The 15,806-nt window shown below is 53.2% G+C and overlaps 2 protein-coding genes and 1 long non-coding RNA gene across 8 annotated transcripts in view; 1 reads left to right on the top strand and 2 right to left on the bottom strand.

The window, feature by feature from the left end:
• Positions 1-473: 473 nt before the first annotated feature.
• ROPN1L (rhophilin associated tail protein 1 like) lies at positions 474-6,406 on the bottom strand. Its single transcript, XM_037530326.2, has 6 exons — positions 6,337-6,406; positions 5,634-5,802; positions 4,275-4,398; positions 3,534-3,695; positions 1,946-2,121; positions 474-701 (listed from the first exon to the last, which is right to left on the bottom strand). Exons 2-6 carry the CDS (start codon positions 5,762-5,764, stop codon positions 638-640), a joined length of 657 nt encoding a protein of 218 aa, XP_037386223.1. The 5' UTR covers positions 5,765-5,802; positions 6,337-6,406; the 3' UTR covers positions 474-637.
• Positions 6,407-7,026: 620 nt separating this feature from the next.
• Positions 7,027-15,806, top strand: part of LOC119260525 (uncharacterized) — a 44,293-nt gene continuing 35,513 nt past the window's right edge. For 3 of the 5 annotated variants that reach the window (XR_005128739.2, XR_008549369.1, XR_008549371.1), the window contains exons 1-3: positions 7,027-7,203; positions 8,887-8,970; positions 9,084-9,165. This is a non-coding gene — a long non-coding RNA (uncharacterized LOC119260525). Of the gene's footprint in view, positions 7,204-8,886; positions 8,971-9,083; positions 9,166-9,521; positions 9,971-15,806 lie in introns of those variants that run through there. The other 2 variants (XR_005128738.2, XR_008549370.1) reach the window with 2 other exon arrangements.
• Positions 13,651-15,806, bottom strand: part of MARCHF6 (membrane associated ring-CH-type finger 6) — a 62,175-nt gene continuing 60,019 nt past the window's right edge. For both annotated transcript variants that reach the window (XM_037529476.2, XM_037529475.2), the window contains exons 25-26: positions 15,100-15,235; positions 13,651-14,017 (exon numbers count right to left, since the gene is read on the bottom strand). In XM_037529476.2, coding sequence (XP_037385373.1) covers positions 13,927-14,017; positions 15,100-15,235 — 227 coding nt within the window. In that variant the 3' untranslated portion in view covers positions 13,651-13,926. The remainder of the gene's footprint in view (positions 14,018-15,099; positions 15,236-15,806) is intronic.

Genomic DNA, 15,806 nt, shown 5'->3' on the forward strand with positions numbered 1-15,806 from the left:
CCCACCCCTGCTGGGGACTCTTGCTTGCTTGACAGAGTAGGTGTCTGTGTTCTCTGCGTCACCTTCTCGTGGTGGCCGAGCTCTCAGCCAAAGAGACACGAAGTCCCTCCAGTCCAGTTGATCACAGATGGGGGTGCACCCCCATGCTGCGACCCCCATTTAGCTGCAGAACCAGGTCTGGAGCCCATCTCCCACCTCACAGCCCTGTGCTCTGACACTCGACAGGCACAAAGTCTGCTCACTGCAGACAGGCCGTGGCTCCTCGGGTCCCGAGATAACCCGCCCAGCTCAGGGCGACCACTGTGCCCACGTGCCCAGGGGACAGTGCCCCAGCCTGAGCCCACCCAGGAGAGAAGTGACACCGTCTCTGCAACAGGGAAAGGCCAACGTGACAGTAACTAACGTGCTGGACTAAATCACTGCGCCCCACCCCCAGGAGCCAGGTCGATCGCTGCACCCCAGGAGCTGGGCGGCGGGACTGAGGCTGCCCTTGATCACCTCCTCCAGGAAACGCTGCGTGTGGTTAATGACAAGCTGTATTTGGTGCCACGGTGGTAAGAAGCACGATTATGACATTAGAACGCGTTCTTCTCTGTACTAATGGCCTACGCCGTCTAAGGTTTCTCTCCGAGGTCCCCTAAACCCTCCTCGCTGGAAAGCTGAAGTCTGAAAGGCCGACCATGGTCGTCTTCCTGGCCTCTCTGCGGGGAGAGGGGAGGCTCGTCAGGGACTTCCCACGCACGCCTCGGCGTCGTCATCAAGCCCAATTTGGAAGTTTTCCCTTTGAAAGGCCGTTCTTCACGGCGTCTGACCTGCCACCTTCTTCCACAGACAAGGCGCCGTGTTTCCTTGGACCAAGCGGCCTCTCCTCCCAGGTCAGGCGGCTCTGCTCTTCCAGACCGCGGCGTGGCAGAGCCCTGTGCGCGGCCCGGAGGACCCCGGGCCTGTTCTACCTGGGAGCCTGCGTCTCCCCCCTCCCTGCGCCAGGTGCTCCTCGCCAGAGCAGGCGCCGGGGGTCTCTCTACGGCGTCCACCAGGCGGAGCCGCGGGTCAGCCCGTGAGGCAGTGAGAACTGCGCGAGGACTCACTTTGGGGGTACAAGGAGCGCAGAAGCACTATCCCCCCTCCCGGGAGCGCTGGTGGGCAGCCTCCAGTGGCAGGTCAGGGAACGGGGGGAGACGAGGGAAAAGGGGGTGTTCGAGCCACAGGGGCCCCCAGCCTCTCCCTGGAGGCCCCAGAGGTGTCTTTGCTGTGGGAAAACCCAGCGGGAGGCCCAGGAACAGGCTCTGGAGGCAGAGCACGGCTGGGGCTTGGGGCTTCCCCAGGGAAGGGCCCTCATCCTTCCTGTCCCACAGGCAGCTCCCCACAAAGGCGCAGGGGCTGCTCCAGGGGGTCCCCAGGGCACAGAGCAGGAGCCCCAGAGATGCAGGCCGTGAGCAGGCCACCAAAAGGGGGGACTGGGGCCCCCTGTGTGGAGGTGGGGAAGTGGAAGGCCTCAGGGACCCGCCTCTTGGGGGCTGAAACCTGGGGGACCTGCTCTGTGCCGCCTCACCTCAAGCCCCTTCCTGCTCCCCTCTGGACCCCAGAACAGCTTCGCCTTCCCACAAGAACCCCCACCTGGGGGCTGGGCTCAGCTCCCTCCTCTGTGGTGCCCCCACGAACCGGCCCGCTCTTCCTGGGAGTCCCCCCGCAGAGGCCCCAGAACGGGCACAAATCCGGCGCCCCCTGCGCCTGAGCCCCGCTCTGCCGCCTGCCTGGGCGCGCCCCGCTCCGCCCTCTGACCTGCTGCGCTAAGAGCCCGGGTCAGCTTTGGGGGAACTTTTCTCAAGGACAGGACGGATGTTCCCCCAAAGGACCCCAAACCCCCGCCGCCCCCGCTCCCCGGCCCCGGAGACTTCGGGGGACCCGGCGGAGCCCCGCGCCGGCCGCCAGGGCCGCGACTCACAGGTTGGTCTTGAGCGTGGCCAGGTAGGTGTCCGTGTCCGCCGGCGACACGTCGCGGTCCAGCCCCGCCAGGTAGCGGTACGCGGAGGAGAAGGTCTCGAAGGGGATGCGCGCGGGCCCGCCCTCGGGGTCGAGGGTGAGGATCTCACACAGGTGCTTCATGGCGGAGTTCAAGGACTGCAACACGGGGGGCGGGGGGGGCTGTCAGAGCCCGTCAGAGCCCCCCAGCGCCCCCGCACAGCCCCCCCACGCGCCAGGAGGCGGCCGGGACCCGCAGAGGCGGAGCGGGGAGTTGTGGCCGGGCGCGGCCGGCCTGAAAAGTGACCGCAGACTTTGTCGTGGAGGAGATGGCCAGACTCGGGCGCCTGCACGCTCACTCGCTGCTGCTTGCCAAGACGCCATTACAAAGGACCAGGCCCAGGGCCTCCCCGCCGGCGCACGGGCTTAGGCACCTCACACGAGGCTTCCGCAGCCTCTGCAGCACGAGTTCGCTCTCTGCTGGCCAGGGAGCTACCCACATGGCGCGGCAGACCCCTCCTGTCTCCCCGCTGCTCCCCTCAGCAGTGGGTTTCAGTCCGTCTGCCTGTTCTGCTCCCCACTCTGTCTCTGGTGAATCCTCTCACCCCCGCCCCCCCGCACCTCTGGCCTGCACCCCAGCTCTTGTATGCATAAATACAAATTAAAAAAAAGAAAGCAAGCTGTGCCACCGGCCAGCAGATGGGAGGCAGCGGTGGCGGGAGGAGCAGCTGCTGGGCGGGAGTCGGGTGAGGGAAGTCGGGGCGCCAAGTGAGCGGCAGTGAGGCCCTGTAAATCAGCCGTCCTCAGTGCCTTCACTTCACTTCACTTCACTGCCGCCTTCTTAAAGTTTGGGTTTTTTTAACCCATAAAGAAAAATGCTAAGATGCCAAACCACACCAAGACTGTCTCCTGGAAGTCGCAGCCCCACGTCCTCAGGGACCCTGGCGCCGCGGGCACACCGCGGCCTGGACCAGCGGGTCTCGGCCACGGCCTGGCTCCCGCAGACCCCAAAGACACGGTGCAGCCAGGCCTTCCACACCTGCTCACCTGTGCGCCAGGAGGCTGCCCCGCCTCACCACCAGGCCCAATGGGGAAGGCGGGTCTTGCACACTTGAAAGGGGCCGTGGTGAGGCAGGGGTCGAGGGCCAACAGTCACCACCGTGCCAGGGAGGCTGAGTGAGGGCACCTGTGTGGGAGGAGCAGCAAATCCCAGAAAGGAACAAGCCGGCTGCTCTGGATGGCTCCGGTGCACACGGTGCGGCTCCGAGGGGAGGCGAGTGTCTCCCTCCAGACTCCCCCGCACCCGCAGGAGCCCTGAGCCTCCAACAGGACAAGGTGCTTTGTGTACTGGGTGGGAGGGGGCGGGGGTGGTAGGCATCATGACAATGGACCCCCAAAATATGAACTATTCTGCTTTCTCATCGTGATTAAAGTCTGAACTCACAACAACGTTGAGAGGTGCCCACAATGACCTTATCTGTCAGCCGGGCCCGCGATTGCGCAGAATTGTTGATACGCTCTGCACAGAATATTAATGTGCGCTTTGCAATACGGTCTTCACGAACACATACCCCGCCCAGCATGCTGCATCCGAGCGCTAAGAATTTCATCCACTCGATTTTGTTCTCACAAGGATCCAATTGCAAGAGAGCTCTGAATTTTTCTACCGGCAGACACAAGTTTTTCCATTTCTGCTCAAGATCGGCTAACTCCACGTAGGACTTGTGACTGCACTGTTTAGAAAACACAGGAGGACACAATTTATATACATTTTTAAAACCTGCAAAAAACATACAGTGATGCTGTGAATACTGAAATATACCAGGGGCGGGCTCTGAGCAGCAGGTGCCGCTCCGGCTCCTAATAACTCGTTTCTCTAAACACTAGACAGTGAGGCTCTCGGGACAGGCCCTCTGGAGGCTCGGAGCCCAGGCCCCATGCTGCCCACCACAGTGGCAGGTTGTGACTTTAACAGTTTGCACTCAGCTTCCATACATGCACGCTCAGCTTCCATACACGACCCTTGTGTCTGGATTCATAGTTGCTGGGTTTTGGGGTTTGGTTTTTGGCCAGCAGGATCCAGCATCTTAATTTGGATTTGGTATTTCAGTGTTCTACAACCTAACCACCAATAGCTATTGGGGTCTCCTTAATGAGAGGACAATGAGGCCCCCAGATTCCTTCTGAGAAAGAAACCTTGAAGGTTCACTGCAGGGAAAGTGAGCTGGCGGGGCCAAGTGGGTGGTTCCCGCCCTGCATGTAGGGGGTGGGCCCTGCTTCATCCCAAGTTTATCTCTGAGCCCCGAGTGTACCTGCTTGTGCAAGATTTTCAGCAGTCCTTGAGTGAGGCCTGTGTCTACTTTCTGAGTGGCCACAGGCATTTCGATTCTGTCCTTCACAGGAAGAGGATCTCCTCTGGACAAAGCTGAAAAATACCTGACAACACAGCCCCCTCTGAAGATTCATCCAATGCAACAGACCCCTGAATGGGTGGCTTCTGAGACGCCCCCAGCCCGGGGGGAGACAGCCCAGGGGGATGAGAGCGGCAGTCCCTCACTCTCCCCTCTGCTCTCCGACAACCCACTTGGTGAGCCTCAGTTTCTCAGTGGGCCCCTGGGGAGCACTGGCAAGGCACCTACTCAAGATTTAAGTTTATTCGGATACCTGTGATCCTAACATTGAGCCTCTACCTCTGCTTACTGAAAAGGGGCAAAGAGCTTTTCTGTAAAATCAAAAGGGTTCCTTTTACTAGCTCTAAAGTCTATTTTTGGCCCTCCCCAGTGGCGCAAGGGGCTAAGCACTGCACTATGAAGCAATCTACAGCCTCTGCAGCACGAGTTCGATCCCCGGCCGGCCAGGGAGCAACCCATATGGTGTGGCAGACCTCTCCTGACTCGACCGCTGCTCCCCTCAGCAGTGGATTTCAGTCAGTCTGCCTGTTCTGCTCCCCACTCTGTCTCTGGTGAATCCTCTCAGCCCCCACCCCCACACCTCTGGCCTGTACCCTAGCTCTCGTATGCATAAATAAATAAATCTTTTTTTAAAAAAAAGTCTATTTCCTTGTAACTTGAAAACGATGTGTTCTTGGAAATGGCTAGAATGCGTGCTGCAAGAAACTGCAGACTCACTGGCTATAGACTAAGCTGGCAGAGGTCAGCCTCCTTAGGATGATGACCCCCACATCATCTCAGCTGTTTTGGTGCCACCAGGAACCAGACTCTGAGGGGAAGAGGGATGGAGCCTTACACCGTGGAATACTACTCAGCCCTCAAAAAGATAAGCCCATGCCATGCGAGGCAACATGGATGGAGCCGGAAGGAATAAATAAGTCAGAAAAAGAAACAAATACCAGACGGCGTCACTTATACGTGGAACTGAGAGAAACCAAAGGGTCAAATAAAACCAAACTCAGCAGCCAGCCCTCGAAGCCGACCCCCAGCAGGAGCGGGGTGCGCAGGGTGGGGAGCGCGCCCCGTGGCCCAGGCGGGATGAGTGTGGGCGCCTCGGTCGTGGCCGCGCTGTGGGATCCCGTCCTCCCAAGACACACACAACAGTGTGATCCAACGCAAGCGCAACGAGAAACGAGAACAAAACATTGCGCAAAGCAAAAGAAGAAGCCGCCGCCTTGGGGAGCCGCCCCCAGACGGCAGGGCCCTGGCGGGCGCGCTCACCCCGCGGACCACTGCAGCACGTCGGCGGGCTGGGTGCGGATGGCCGCCTTGGTGAACTGCTTGAGGATGTCGGGCAGCTCCGGGGGGATGTGGATCTGCTGCGCGCAGAACATGGTGTCGGGGAGCGGCATCGCTGTCCGCAGCCCGGACCAGGCTGGAGAACCGGTGCCTGCGGGGAAGGGGCCGGTCGTCTCGGCTGCTCGGGCTGGGGGCTGGGGCTGGGGGCTGGGGGGCGGGGGCCGGGGAGCTGGGGGGGCTGAGGGGAGCCGGAGGGGCTTGGGGGCTGGGGGGGCTGGGGGGTTGGGGGGCTGGGAGGATGGGGGGTTTGGGGGGTTGGGGGGACGGGGGAGGCTGGGGGACGGGGGGGCTGGGAGGACGGGGGGTTTGGGGGGTTGGGGGCTTGGGGACGGGGGGGATGGTAGGACGGGGGGTTGGGGGTTGGGGGGCTGGGAGGACGGGGGGCTGGGGGGACGGGGGGCTGGGAGGGCGGGGGTTTGGGGGGGCTGGGGGGACGAGGGGGCTGGGGGGACGGGGGGACGCTGGGTGTTGGGGGGCGGGGGGCCGGGCTCGGGCGGGCGGGGCCGGGCTCGGGGCCGAGCGGGGTCCCGGGCTTGGGCGGGTCCCGCGGAGGCCCCGGGCGCCGTGCGGGCGCGGGCGCGGGCGCCCCGAGGCGGGCTGGGCGGCCGCGGTCGGGGGTCCTTACCCGCCCCTCCTGGTGCTCCTGGGAAAGTGCGGGCCAACCGCCCCTGCCAGCCACACCCCGACCCGCGGCGCCGGCCGCAGCTATTGTGGCGCGGCGGTATCCAGGCAACCGGACGCGCGCGGGCCCCGCCCCCTGGCTCGGCGCACGCGCACTCGCCTCTGGCAGGCACCGCGCTTGCGCAGTGCACCCCCGCTGGCAGGTGCCCCAGAGCGCGCCTCGGCTCCCCCGCCAGAGGCGAGGGCGGGGTCACGGGCGACCCCCTGCCCCTTGCTCTGGGCACCAGAAGACTCGGGCCCCCGAGGGGCTCGGGCCTGCCTGTGCGCCCGGAGGCCTCGTCCCGCGTGCACGTGCCCGCCCGGCACCTGCCGTGCCCCCGCGGCTCGCCCCGCCGCCTTCGCACCTGCTGCGCCCGGTGCCCCCGGCCCCTCCAGATCTCAGTTCAGAAGGCACCTCGCGTTCATAGACAGTGGGCTGTTTGCAGCTAAAAGAAGATGCTAGTTTTCCTGGCTACAAGCCACCTCTTCCGATAAATAATAAACAGGCTCTGGTCAAAGGGCGGGAGAAACGCGTTCTGGGGGATGCTGACCAGGGCAGCGGGCCGAGTGGACCCGGGGTGAGGGAATACTGGCTGGCCGCCGGAGACCACCCCACCCCACCCACCCCCCTCACAGGGGAAGATGAGGACTAGGATCTGGGGTCCAGCAGGGCGGCTGACAAGGCTCTTCCCTCCCGCAGGCATCCAGCCCCAGCACGGCTGCTCGGGCCCAGCCACGCACCCCCAGTGAAGACACACATGCTGGCAAGTCCTCAGCACCAGCACGGGCTGCCAGTCGTCACCATTTCATGTTGATGACTTGAGTGTTGCTAGTAAGCTGGGGAGCAGAGGGGGGCATTTATTACCTTAAATATCTTTGATTTAATCTTCTAGGAACCCATGCTACACAACACTAGTCTGAGCCTATACACGTTTATCATATTACATTAAACCATGGGCTGTCTTCTGGAAAACACCATAGCTTCATCCATGCAGTGAATACAGCCTGACCCTTGAAGTGAGTGGCTGCTATGGACTGACATAAAAATAATGCCCTTGAAATTGAAGGGCGGAAAGCTCCCCATGGTGCTCTCTGGGGAGCCCACCCCTTGCGGTGATGTGGAGCCACGGAAGTGGGCCATGTGGCCGATGGTGGCGACCTCTGAGAAGGGCGTGGTACTTTCAGGTTGTATTCTAACCACACATCATTTTGATCCATTTACTCAGCATACTCAACACCAGCTAGGTCCCAGTGACTATAATCCCCAGCTGTTATTTTAACCTCTGGCGTAACAGGCAAATACAAACAAGACAGGTAAGCTATTCCCCCTCCCCAATTACAAGGATAATAGAGAAAAACAGAGTGGTAACAATGAACAATCTTGATGTTACACTAAGGTGACCCTTGAGGGGCCTCCCTGGCGGTGCCAGGGGTTAAGTCTCAGCACTATGAAGCTGTCCGCAGCCTCTGCAGCACGAGTTAGATCCCCAGCCAGGGAGCTACTCACATGGTGCCCCGGACCTTTCCTGACTCGCCCGCTGCTCCCCTCAGCAGTGTATTTCTGTAGATGTGCCTGTTCTGCTCCCCACTCTGTCTCTGGTGCATCCACTCACCCCCCTCCCCCCACCTTCCACCCCTCTGGCCCACAGCCCAGTTCTTGTATGCATATCCTTAAAAAAAAAAAAAAAAAAAAAAAACTTTGTAACATTTTTGGCTTAGTAACTATAATCCAGCCAGTCTCTACCCACTAAGATGGGGACATCTGCAATGGTAGATTTGGGGGAGGGGATCCCCGTGTTGTTTGAGGGCAGCTGCAAGGGCAGCTGCTCAGATGCATCTGAAGTCCCAGGAAGAAGAGGGAGTGGTCAGCACACAGATGGCCTCCGCGGCCACCAGATTGGGTGACATCAGCAGTCCTGCCAGAGCCCTGGGACCAGACAGGCTCAGCAGAAGAGCTGATAAAGGAGTCAAGATGGGGAGGGGGGGGTGTTGAGTGACAACACAAGGGGCACCTCCCCAACCCCCTACACGGTGGGGGAATGTGCATTTGGCACAGATGCAGGGGAGCGCAGATGTGATGGTATGAGTGAGCAAAAAGCTGAGGGTGCCCATCCTTTCTGTGAAACAGGAGGAAGCCATCAGCCAAACGTGAGGAGGAGGGTTCAGGCCTCTGAGACAGCCTATGCGAACACACAACTGCTTTTATAACTTGTGGTATAAGTAACACGCAATCCATTGCACAAAATTGGCTTGGTTTTAAAAATAGTAGCTTCACTAGGAAAAATCGTACACCACCGAGTCTTGGTGGATGTCCACGTGCACCCCGAGTCCCACCAACACAGTGAACAGGCTTCACCCATTTTCTACATGTTCCTTTCAAGTCCAAATTCCTCCTGACCACCCCCTCCACCTCCACCCCATCTGCTTTGTAGATATTTCTGTGGGTTACTTTGCATTTTCTGGAATTTTATATAAAAGAAAGCACAAAGTATGTTTCTGGTGGATTTTTATCCAGCAGGTGTTCTGGGACTTGCCTGTTGTTGCTGAGCGCTGTTCCCTGGCGTGTGCACGGTTGCTGGCTGGGCTACTCCAGACACAGGTACGTGAACACTCAAGTTCAAATCTTCATGTGGACTTAGAAGTTCTTTCCCCTTAGCGAGGAGTGGGAAGTACATGTTGTAACCTTCCGAGAGTTCTCAAACTGTTTTCCAGAGTAGCTGCAGCGTTCTGATGGCTCCAGCAGAGTCTGACAGTTCCTTCCCTCCACAACTTCCTCAAGCCATACGGATATGAGGTAATGTTAGCCATTCTACAGGGGACGCGGTGGTATCTCACCGTGACTTAAATTCGCATTTTTCTAATGCTTCATGACATTGAACACTTATGTGCTCGTTTACCATCTATATCCTCTTTAGTCAAGTGTTCGCTTAAATATTTTGCCACTTTTAAAGTATTTTCTTTCCATCAGGTTTTGAGACTGCGCATTCGGAACGCATGTCCTTTGTATCAGCAATGTTTTACAGACGTTTGCTGCCACTCTGCAGCTTGCCTTTGTCTTCTGAACACTCTGCTCAACGAGCAGATGTTTTCATTCCTGAGAAAGTCCACGTCCATCCTTCTATGGACTTTTTTTTTCTCCTTTTCTTTTAGAGCTCGTACCACTTGGGGTTTTACATTGGGACTATGATCTACTTTGAGTTGATTTTTACATACTGAAGACATGGGTCAATTTCAGTTTTGCTACTGGATGTCCAGTTACTCTGGCACCATTGGTTCGACTTTTGCATCTTCGTCAAAAACCCCGTCTATATACAAATGAGCATCTTCCTGGACTATGTTCTGTTCCATCAGTCCAATGGGTTTGGGCAGCAAAGAGCAAAGGAGTGACTGGTCCCCTGTCATGAAGCCTCTGTGCAAAACACACACGGGGAACGGAAGACCTGGTGAGGCCTCGCTGCTGGGCCCTGCTGCAGAGGTGCAGGCGGGCAGTGGAGACGGTGTGTGACTCTGGTGCGGAGAAGGGGTGTGTCCTGTGCAACTCGACTTTTACACTTCCACTTAAAACGATGGCGAAGCGGTCAGCACATCTAACTTGAGTCACTTCTTCTTCTAACTATCCTATTAAAAATAGCTAGATTAGGGCCTCCCTGGTAGCGCAGCAGTTGAGCGCTGGGTTGCAAAGCTGCCCGAGCCCCTGCAGCGCCGGTTCGATCCCCGGCTGCTCCCCGGCCACCGGAGGAGGGTCCCACATGGTGCGCAGACCTCTCCTGCCGCCCGCTGCTCCCCTCAGCAGTGTACTTCGGTCCTTCTGCCTGCTCTACTATCCGCTCTGACGCTGGTGAATTCTCTCACCCTCCCGTGCTTCTGACTGTACCCAGTGCTTGCATAAAATAAATCTTTAAAATAAAAAAAACAGCTGGATTATAGCTACCTCTGCGGACCAGTAATGCATGTTTCTGTCATTTTGAAGCATTCTTGCAATGAATGCAAAAACCGCAAGCCGAGGACTTAGGCTACTGCTAATATTCACTTTATTCAATTCTGTTCTCCCAGAAGGCAACAAATGACCACATGAAAAAGGAAGCATTTGAAGATATCCACACATAAAATCAGTCTGGGTATCTAGGTGTTTGCTTTAATAGAAAATGGACATCCCAAATAACTAAAAGCTCTGATTTAATTCAACAACCGTCATTTCTAGGTCTTACAGTCATTCCATTTTCATTTAAGACACTATTCCTCTCGTGACTACAGAATAGAGGGGGACAAAAACTGACGTGCCCATCTGCTCTGTACGCTGGGTTAATGCTGAAGCTATGTCGGGAATGACTTAAGGAAGTCCTTACGTGATGACTGTTTCAAAACATGACAGAGGGTGGTAACAGGCCGAAAGGAAAGCCACTAAGGCAGCAAATGAAGGCAGCCAACCAAGGGAGCTGGAGATCTCCGGGAGTCTGTAATTCCCACTTCAGGGATGACACATCTGAGTTCTCTCTCCCGGATGGCAACTGGACAGTGACGCAACACCCGGCGAAGTAACTCTCTATGGGAGGATTTTAAACATCATCATTAAATTTCACAATGTAAAATTCTGCAGTAAGTAGAGAGCTTAAACTACTGCAAATCAGAGTAAGTAGTAAATTTATGAAGTTTAAAAAATGCCAGTGTTCTCACATGGGTGCAACATCCTCTGGTGGACGTGTGTGCATGCACGTGTGCACAAGTGTTCCTAAAGGCAATATGATGTAGAAATGTGCAATGCTTCTCTGTTTTGTCTTAAAAAGCCATCAATTCAACCTAAATTCAAGAATTACACTTTAATAGTAACGTTCTACCAAAACAGAACGGACATATCTAAGATCAAATTTGAGGGAAAAGTTATTCTCTAGTACTTGAATATGGGAAAGAAAAAAACACAAGACAAGAAATCCACAGTAATAACAGTTATATTAATATTGAAATAAAAATTACTTTTACATCTGGAATTGAGGTGCCCAATCTCCACTGTTTCTCTAGAGAATTAACAAGATAAAATCACCTAAAAACATGGCGTTCTCGTAAGGCCAGCTACACATATTGGCATTTTTCTTCAGTTTTCATCTCAACTATTAGTACTTAATGGTTTAAAAATCAAACATAATTTGCTAATAATAAGCAACTGCACACTGCAGACTATGACCATTTGGTAACTGGTTGTAAAACTAACCCCAAATGTTGATTTGTTTTCAACTTATAAATAGTACAAATACAGCAAAAGGTCTTTCCTAATTCACTTCCGTTGAAAACTGTTTCATAGCCCGATGTAAAATAAAGCCAACGGACACTACCGCTATAAAAAAATTGTACGCAACAGGTAGCAATACTCTGACCTAGAGGTTTTAAACAGCTCCAAGACTACTGTAGTTAGTAAGATCTTGATGCCACCCAAGCATGCCAGGAAGTGCTGCGAGAGGAAAGCACCCCTCTCACTGACAGGAACAGGACAACCACAACTGAAAACCAGGAAACTCCTGAACAAAGACAAGACAGAACCATCCGCCAGGATAATGGAGCGCAAACATTCATACTTTTTTGTTATACAAAATATTTGATAAGATTCATTCAAAATTTTGTACAATAACAAATTTTACTCTTTTGCAGTATCTGCTTAGTTCTCTTTCTGGTAAAACGGATAAATGTGCCCCAACCACTGTGTATCAAGAGCTACAAATCTCTAAAAAACTAAAAAAAATATAAATTAATATAAATCAAGTTATAGGCCCAATTTAGTATTTTTTCTCCCAAAGAGAACAGTTTATATAGACATACACCGTTACAGGTGACATTAGTTTTAAATACTCCTAATTTTTCACAGCAGGATTAAATTTCCAAGTAAAGGTAAGGATAGCAAAGACCTTATTCCAAACACTAGAGAAAGGGCTAGTTCCTCAAAGTGCTGGGAAGTGTAACACTGACTCCTATGTCAAGCTTTTCTTCTGATACTGATATTTAAAAATATATTTTAGAGTAAAGTAATTGCTTACCACTTCAGGAAAAATTGTGGAACTATAAAGCAACCAGAACATGTCGCTTTTGATTTTGGTAGCTTATGTTTGGCTGGCTTTCATATTTTAAAAAACCCTCAGATTTGAGTATATGAATTTTAATACTATACGGAAATTCTTCTAGTTTCTGAAGACGTATGCTGTCCATTTTCTCTGAGAACATCTAAGTTATCATCCAAAACCAACACTCGCCTTACAATGCCCCATCCTACAACACTTGGATGGCGGGCCTGACTACTCCTCACTATTTCTCTCATCTTCTAACTTGAGCTTTGGTTATGTGGGAAACCAAGTTCAACCGTGCATTTTCTGACTTTACAGTTCATCTCCAATGAAGTACAGCCTGCACTCCTATGTTAAAAGGCCAGCTCAGCCAGCTTCCTTCTGGACAAATAAAATCAAGATGGTTTTATTTGTAGTTTTATTTTGTAAACAAAGTGTTCTCACAGGAAACTAGGAGAAAAGTTCTTGCCAATCCTCACCAAATGATGCCAGAACCAGCAGGTCTTGGTGCTCTGACCGGTCTCCTCTAATGCTGTCCCGATCTAGACCAAACACCACACCCACATGTAACACATATCTCAGGACGGCCTAAGTTCCAGTTTGCTGCAGTACCGCTGGTGCTATTATTCTGTAGGATTTAAAATCAGACATGGACCTTTGGCCACTGCTGCCAAAAAAAGAAAAACAGACAGCTCTGTGTGAGAAGGGGGGTAGGGGCTTACAAAAATTTTCTTTTGGATAGTTTTCCCTTCTACATATAACATGCCCCTAACAAGCAAAAAAACCCAGCTCCCAATGCTGATCACTAGAAATATTAAATTATCAAAATTAAAAATAATTTCCTCACCTACCACAAGATACTACACAATATTACAAACACAGACACATGGGAAAGAAACAGGCAGTAGAAAATGTACAACAGCTTTGGTGTTACACGAAATAACTTCCAAAAATGATTGACAGTGAAGCACAAAGTTCATGTTTTCTTACCACAGAGACTCCACTGGTGATTTCTACTTGCTTCCTTTTACCTTCTGGTAAGGTATGGACAGCCAAGAAAGACAGAATGTACAGCTTACTGGTGAGAGCCGCCAGGACCCGTGGCACTGGGTTCCAGAAGTCATTAAAAAGTCTCCCTCTGCCCGACGGCTCTGTGGCACGCTGCCTGTCAAGATCACAGCAGGTCCAAAATAAAGTGACAACTAGAATTTAATAAATTAATATACATTTTGTTTAAAGATGTACAATGCACATTCTGTTTAATCCAAAGTTTCGGGGTATCCAGGAACTTCTATTTACACATATACAGATCTCAGACAGCGGCGATGTCAGAAGATGCAGAAAGGGCAGCAGAGCCTTCCACTGCTGCGCTCCGAGGCCGAGACACAAGTCAAATACATTTAACTTAAAACAATGCTGAGAGATCACCAGGAAAGTCTCCAAAGAGAGAAGTCCACAAGAAAGGACACGTAAAGGCAAGGGAAGATCAAGGTAGTTGAGAAACTGCTTTATTCTTGGGACGACGCTGGCGGTGGAGGAGATGTGCCTTGCTTGCCTGATTTCCGCTCGTAATTCACAAGGCGCTGGCCCACCAGGTATCTAGGTGTAAAAAAGGGAGGTTACTCTCTCATATATATGATTGACACAGACAACATTCTTCTTAACAGTGGCAAGGGGTACATACATTCTTTTTAATGCCAATCCAATCGCTTCACTCCTACTTAAAACCCTTCCACGGTGAGGGAAGTACAGGGCGAGTCTAGAGCAAACACCTGCACAGGCACAAAGGCAGGCCGGCCCTCACGGCAAGTATGGGGTGGCGCGGAGTGTCGGGAGCAGCAAATGTCAGAGGCCCCAGGCTGTGGCGGGAGGACTTACTCCCACTGTAGAGCGGAATCCTCACTCACCAGCTCAGCTAGACTGAACTCAAGCAAGGGACTTATCTGTGATGGATCGTATTTTACCAAACGGTTTAGTGGAGCTATCTGAGGAAATGTATTGGCAATATCATCAGAAAGTTGGGTAGGGAGGAAAGCAGGGCCTAAAACTCTCTCCTTGGAGAGAAAAGGAGAGATCAAAGGACAAAGATGTCAATAAGGTCAAAGGGGTGATGGTGTGGAAGTGAGTGTATTATGCTAAGGAACGGGAGGGGGAACGGTCCAGGCCCTGGATTTCCCGTAGCACTTGGCAGTGACTTTGCTCTGTCTCTCCACGATGGTTACAGTAACCTGTTGGCCTTTAGCTGCACGAGGGATACAGCAGCACTAATTCTTAATGTAGGCTCTATATTTTTATCTAAAACTAATACAGTGTCAAATAAAAGAACATCTGAAAAGACACCGACTGCTATTTGGGACTCTTGCTATCTACTGCTACACCACTGGCGCCCTTAACACAGACCCCTACTTGCATGTTAAACACCAACGCTCCCAACCACTCTGCTCCAGTCTTTTTCACCTCTATTAAGTGACAGCTCCACAGCTCCAGGTACTCAGGCCACTGAGTCCTCGATCCCACTCTCTTTCACATCCTATATCCAAGCTGTCAGGAAATGCTGGCAATTCCACTCAAAATATATCCAGAATCTGAGCACTTTTCCCTCTTTTATCACACTGAACACAAAAATTAGGAAATGGGCTATCTTCACAAGAGCAGCGAGAGCAACGGAAGTCTACACTTACTTGTCATTTTTAATATGTTCATAAAGGCGCTTAAACTGGCGGACCTGGAAGGACAAGATGCCCATCAACACCACAACCATCAATAAAAAGGGATAAATCCGCCGGTGAACCAAGTTTTGCATTTCCGCAGTGACACCTGCAAAAACAAAAACAAAAACTCGTGAGTGTATACAGAAATAACAGTGGCAACAAAGTGTGTTCTTTCTCTAAGAAGCAGGGACTGGCATGAAACTCGGGATGACACTGAAGGAGGCCAGGAATGGGGCCGGCTTGGCGAGGCCTCAGCTAGAGGCAGAGCCGGGTAAATGATGGCAAGAATCGTGTTTTAAAGGTCACAGAGGGGCCTCCCCGGTGGCGCAGCAGTTGAGCGCTGGGTTGCGAAGCTGCCCGCGGCCTCTGCGGCGCCGGTTCGATCCCCGGCTGCTCCCCGGCCACCAGAGGAGGGTCCCACATGGCGCGCAGACCTCTCCTGCCGCCCGCTGCTCCCCTCAGCAGTGTACTTCGGTCCTTCTGCCTGCGCTGCTCCCTGCTCTGGCTCTGGTGAATTCTCTCACCCTCCCGCGCTTCTGACTGTACCCAGTGCTTGTATAAACAAAACAAACAAACAAACAAATAAATAAATAAAACATGCCTCTATTAAAAAAAAAAGGTCAGAGAGGAAACAACCCATCGGATGCTGATCAACAGGAACAGTGAGACTTGGTCTT

This window comes from Talpa occidentalis, unplaced genomic scaffold (assembly GCF_014898055.3).
Source record: "Talpa occidentalis isolate TD23 unplaced genomic scaffold, MPIMG_talOcc4v2.1 talOcc4.6, whole genome shotgun sequence".
In the NCBI taxonomy this organism is placed as follows: Eukaryota; Metazoa; Chordata; class Mammalia; order Eulipotyphla; family Talpidae; genus Talpa; species Talpa occidentalis.

What these genes read in the sequence shown, in the direction of transcription:
- ROPN1L (XM_037530326.2), bottom strand. Translation starts at nt 5,764, where the DNA reads ATGCCGCTCCCCGACACCATGTTCTGCGCGCAGCAGATCCACATCCCC. An exon ending in GTGCTGCAGTGGTCCGCGGG is followed by an intron (nt 4,399 to 5,633) that starts GTGAGCGCGCCC and finishes CTGTGTTGTCAG; the next exon opens with GTATTTTTCAGCTTTGTCCA. An exon ending in GCCACGCTCAAGACCAACCT is followed by an intron (nt 702 to 1,945) that starts GTGAGTCGCGGC and finishes CTCTCCCCGCAG; the next exon opens with AGAGGCCAGGAAGACGACCA.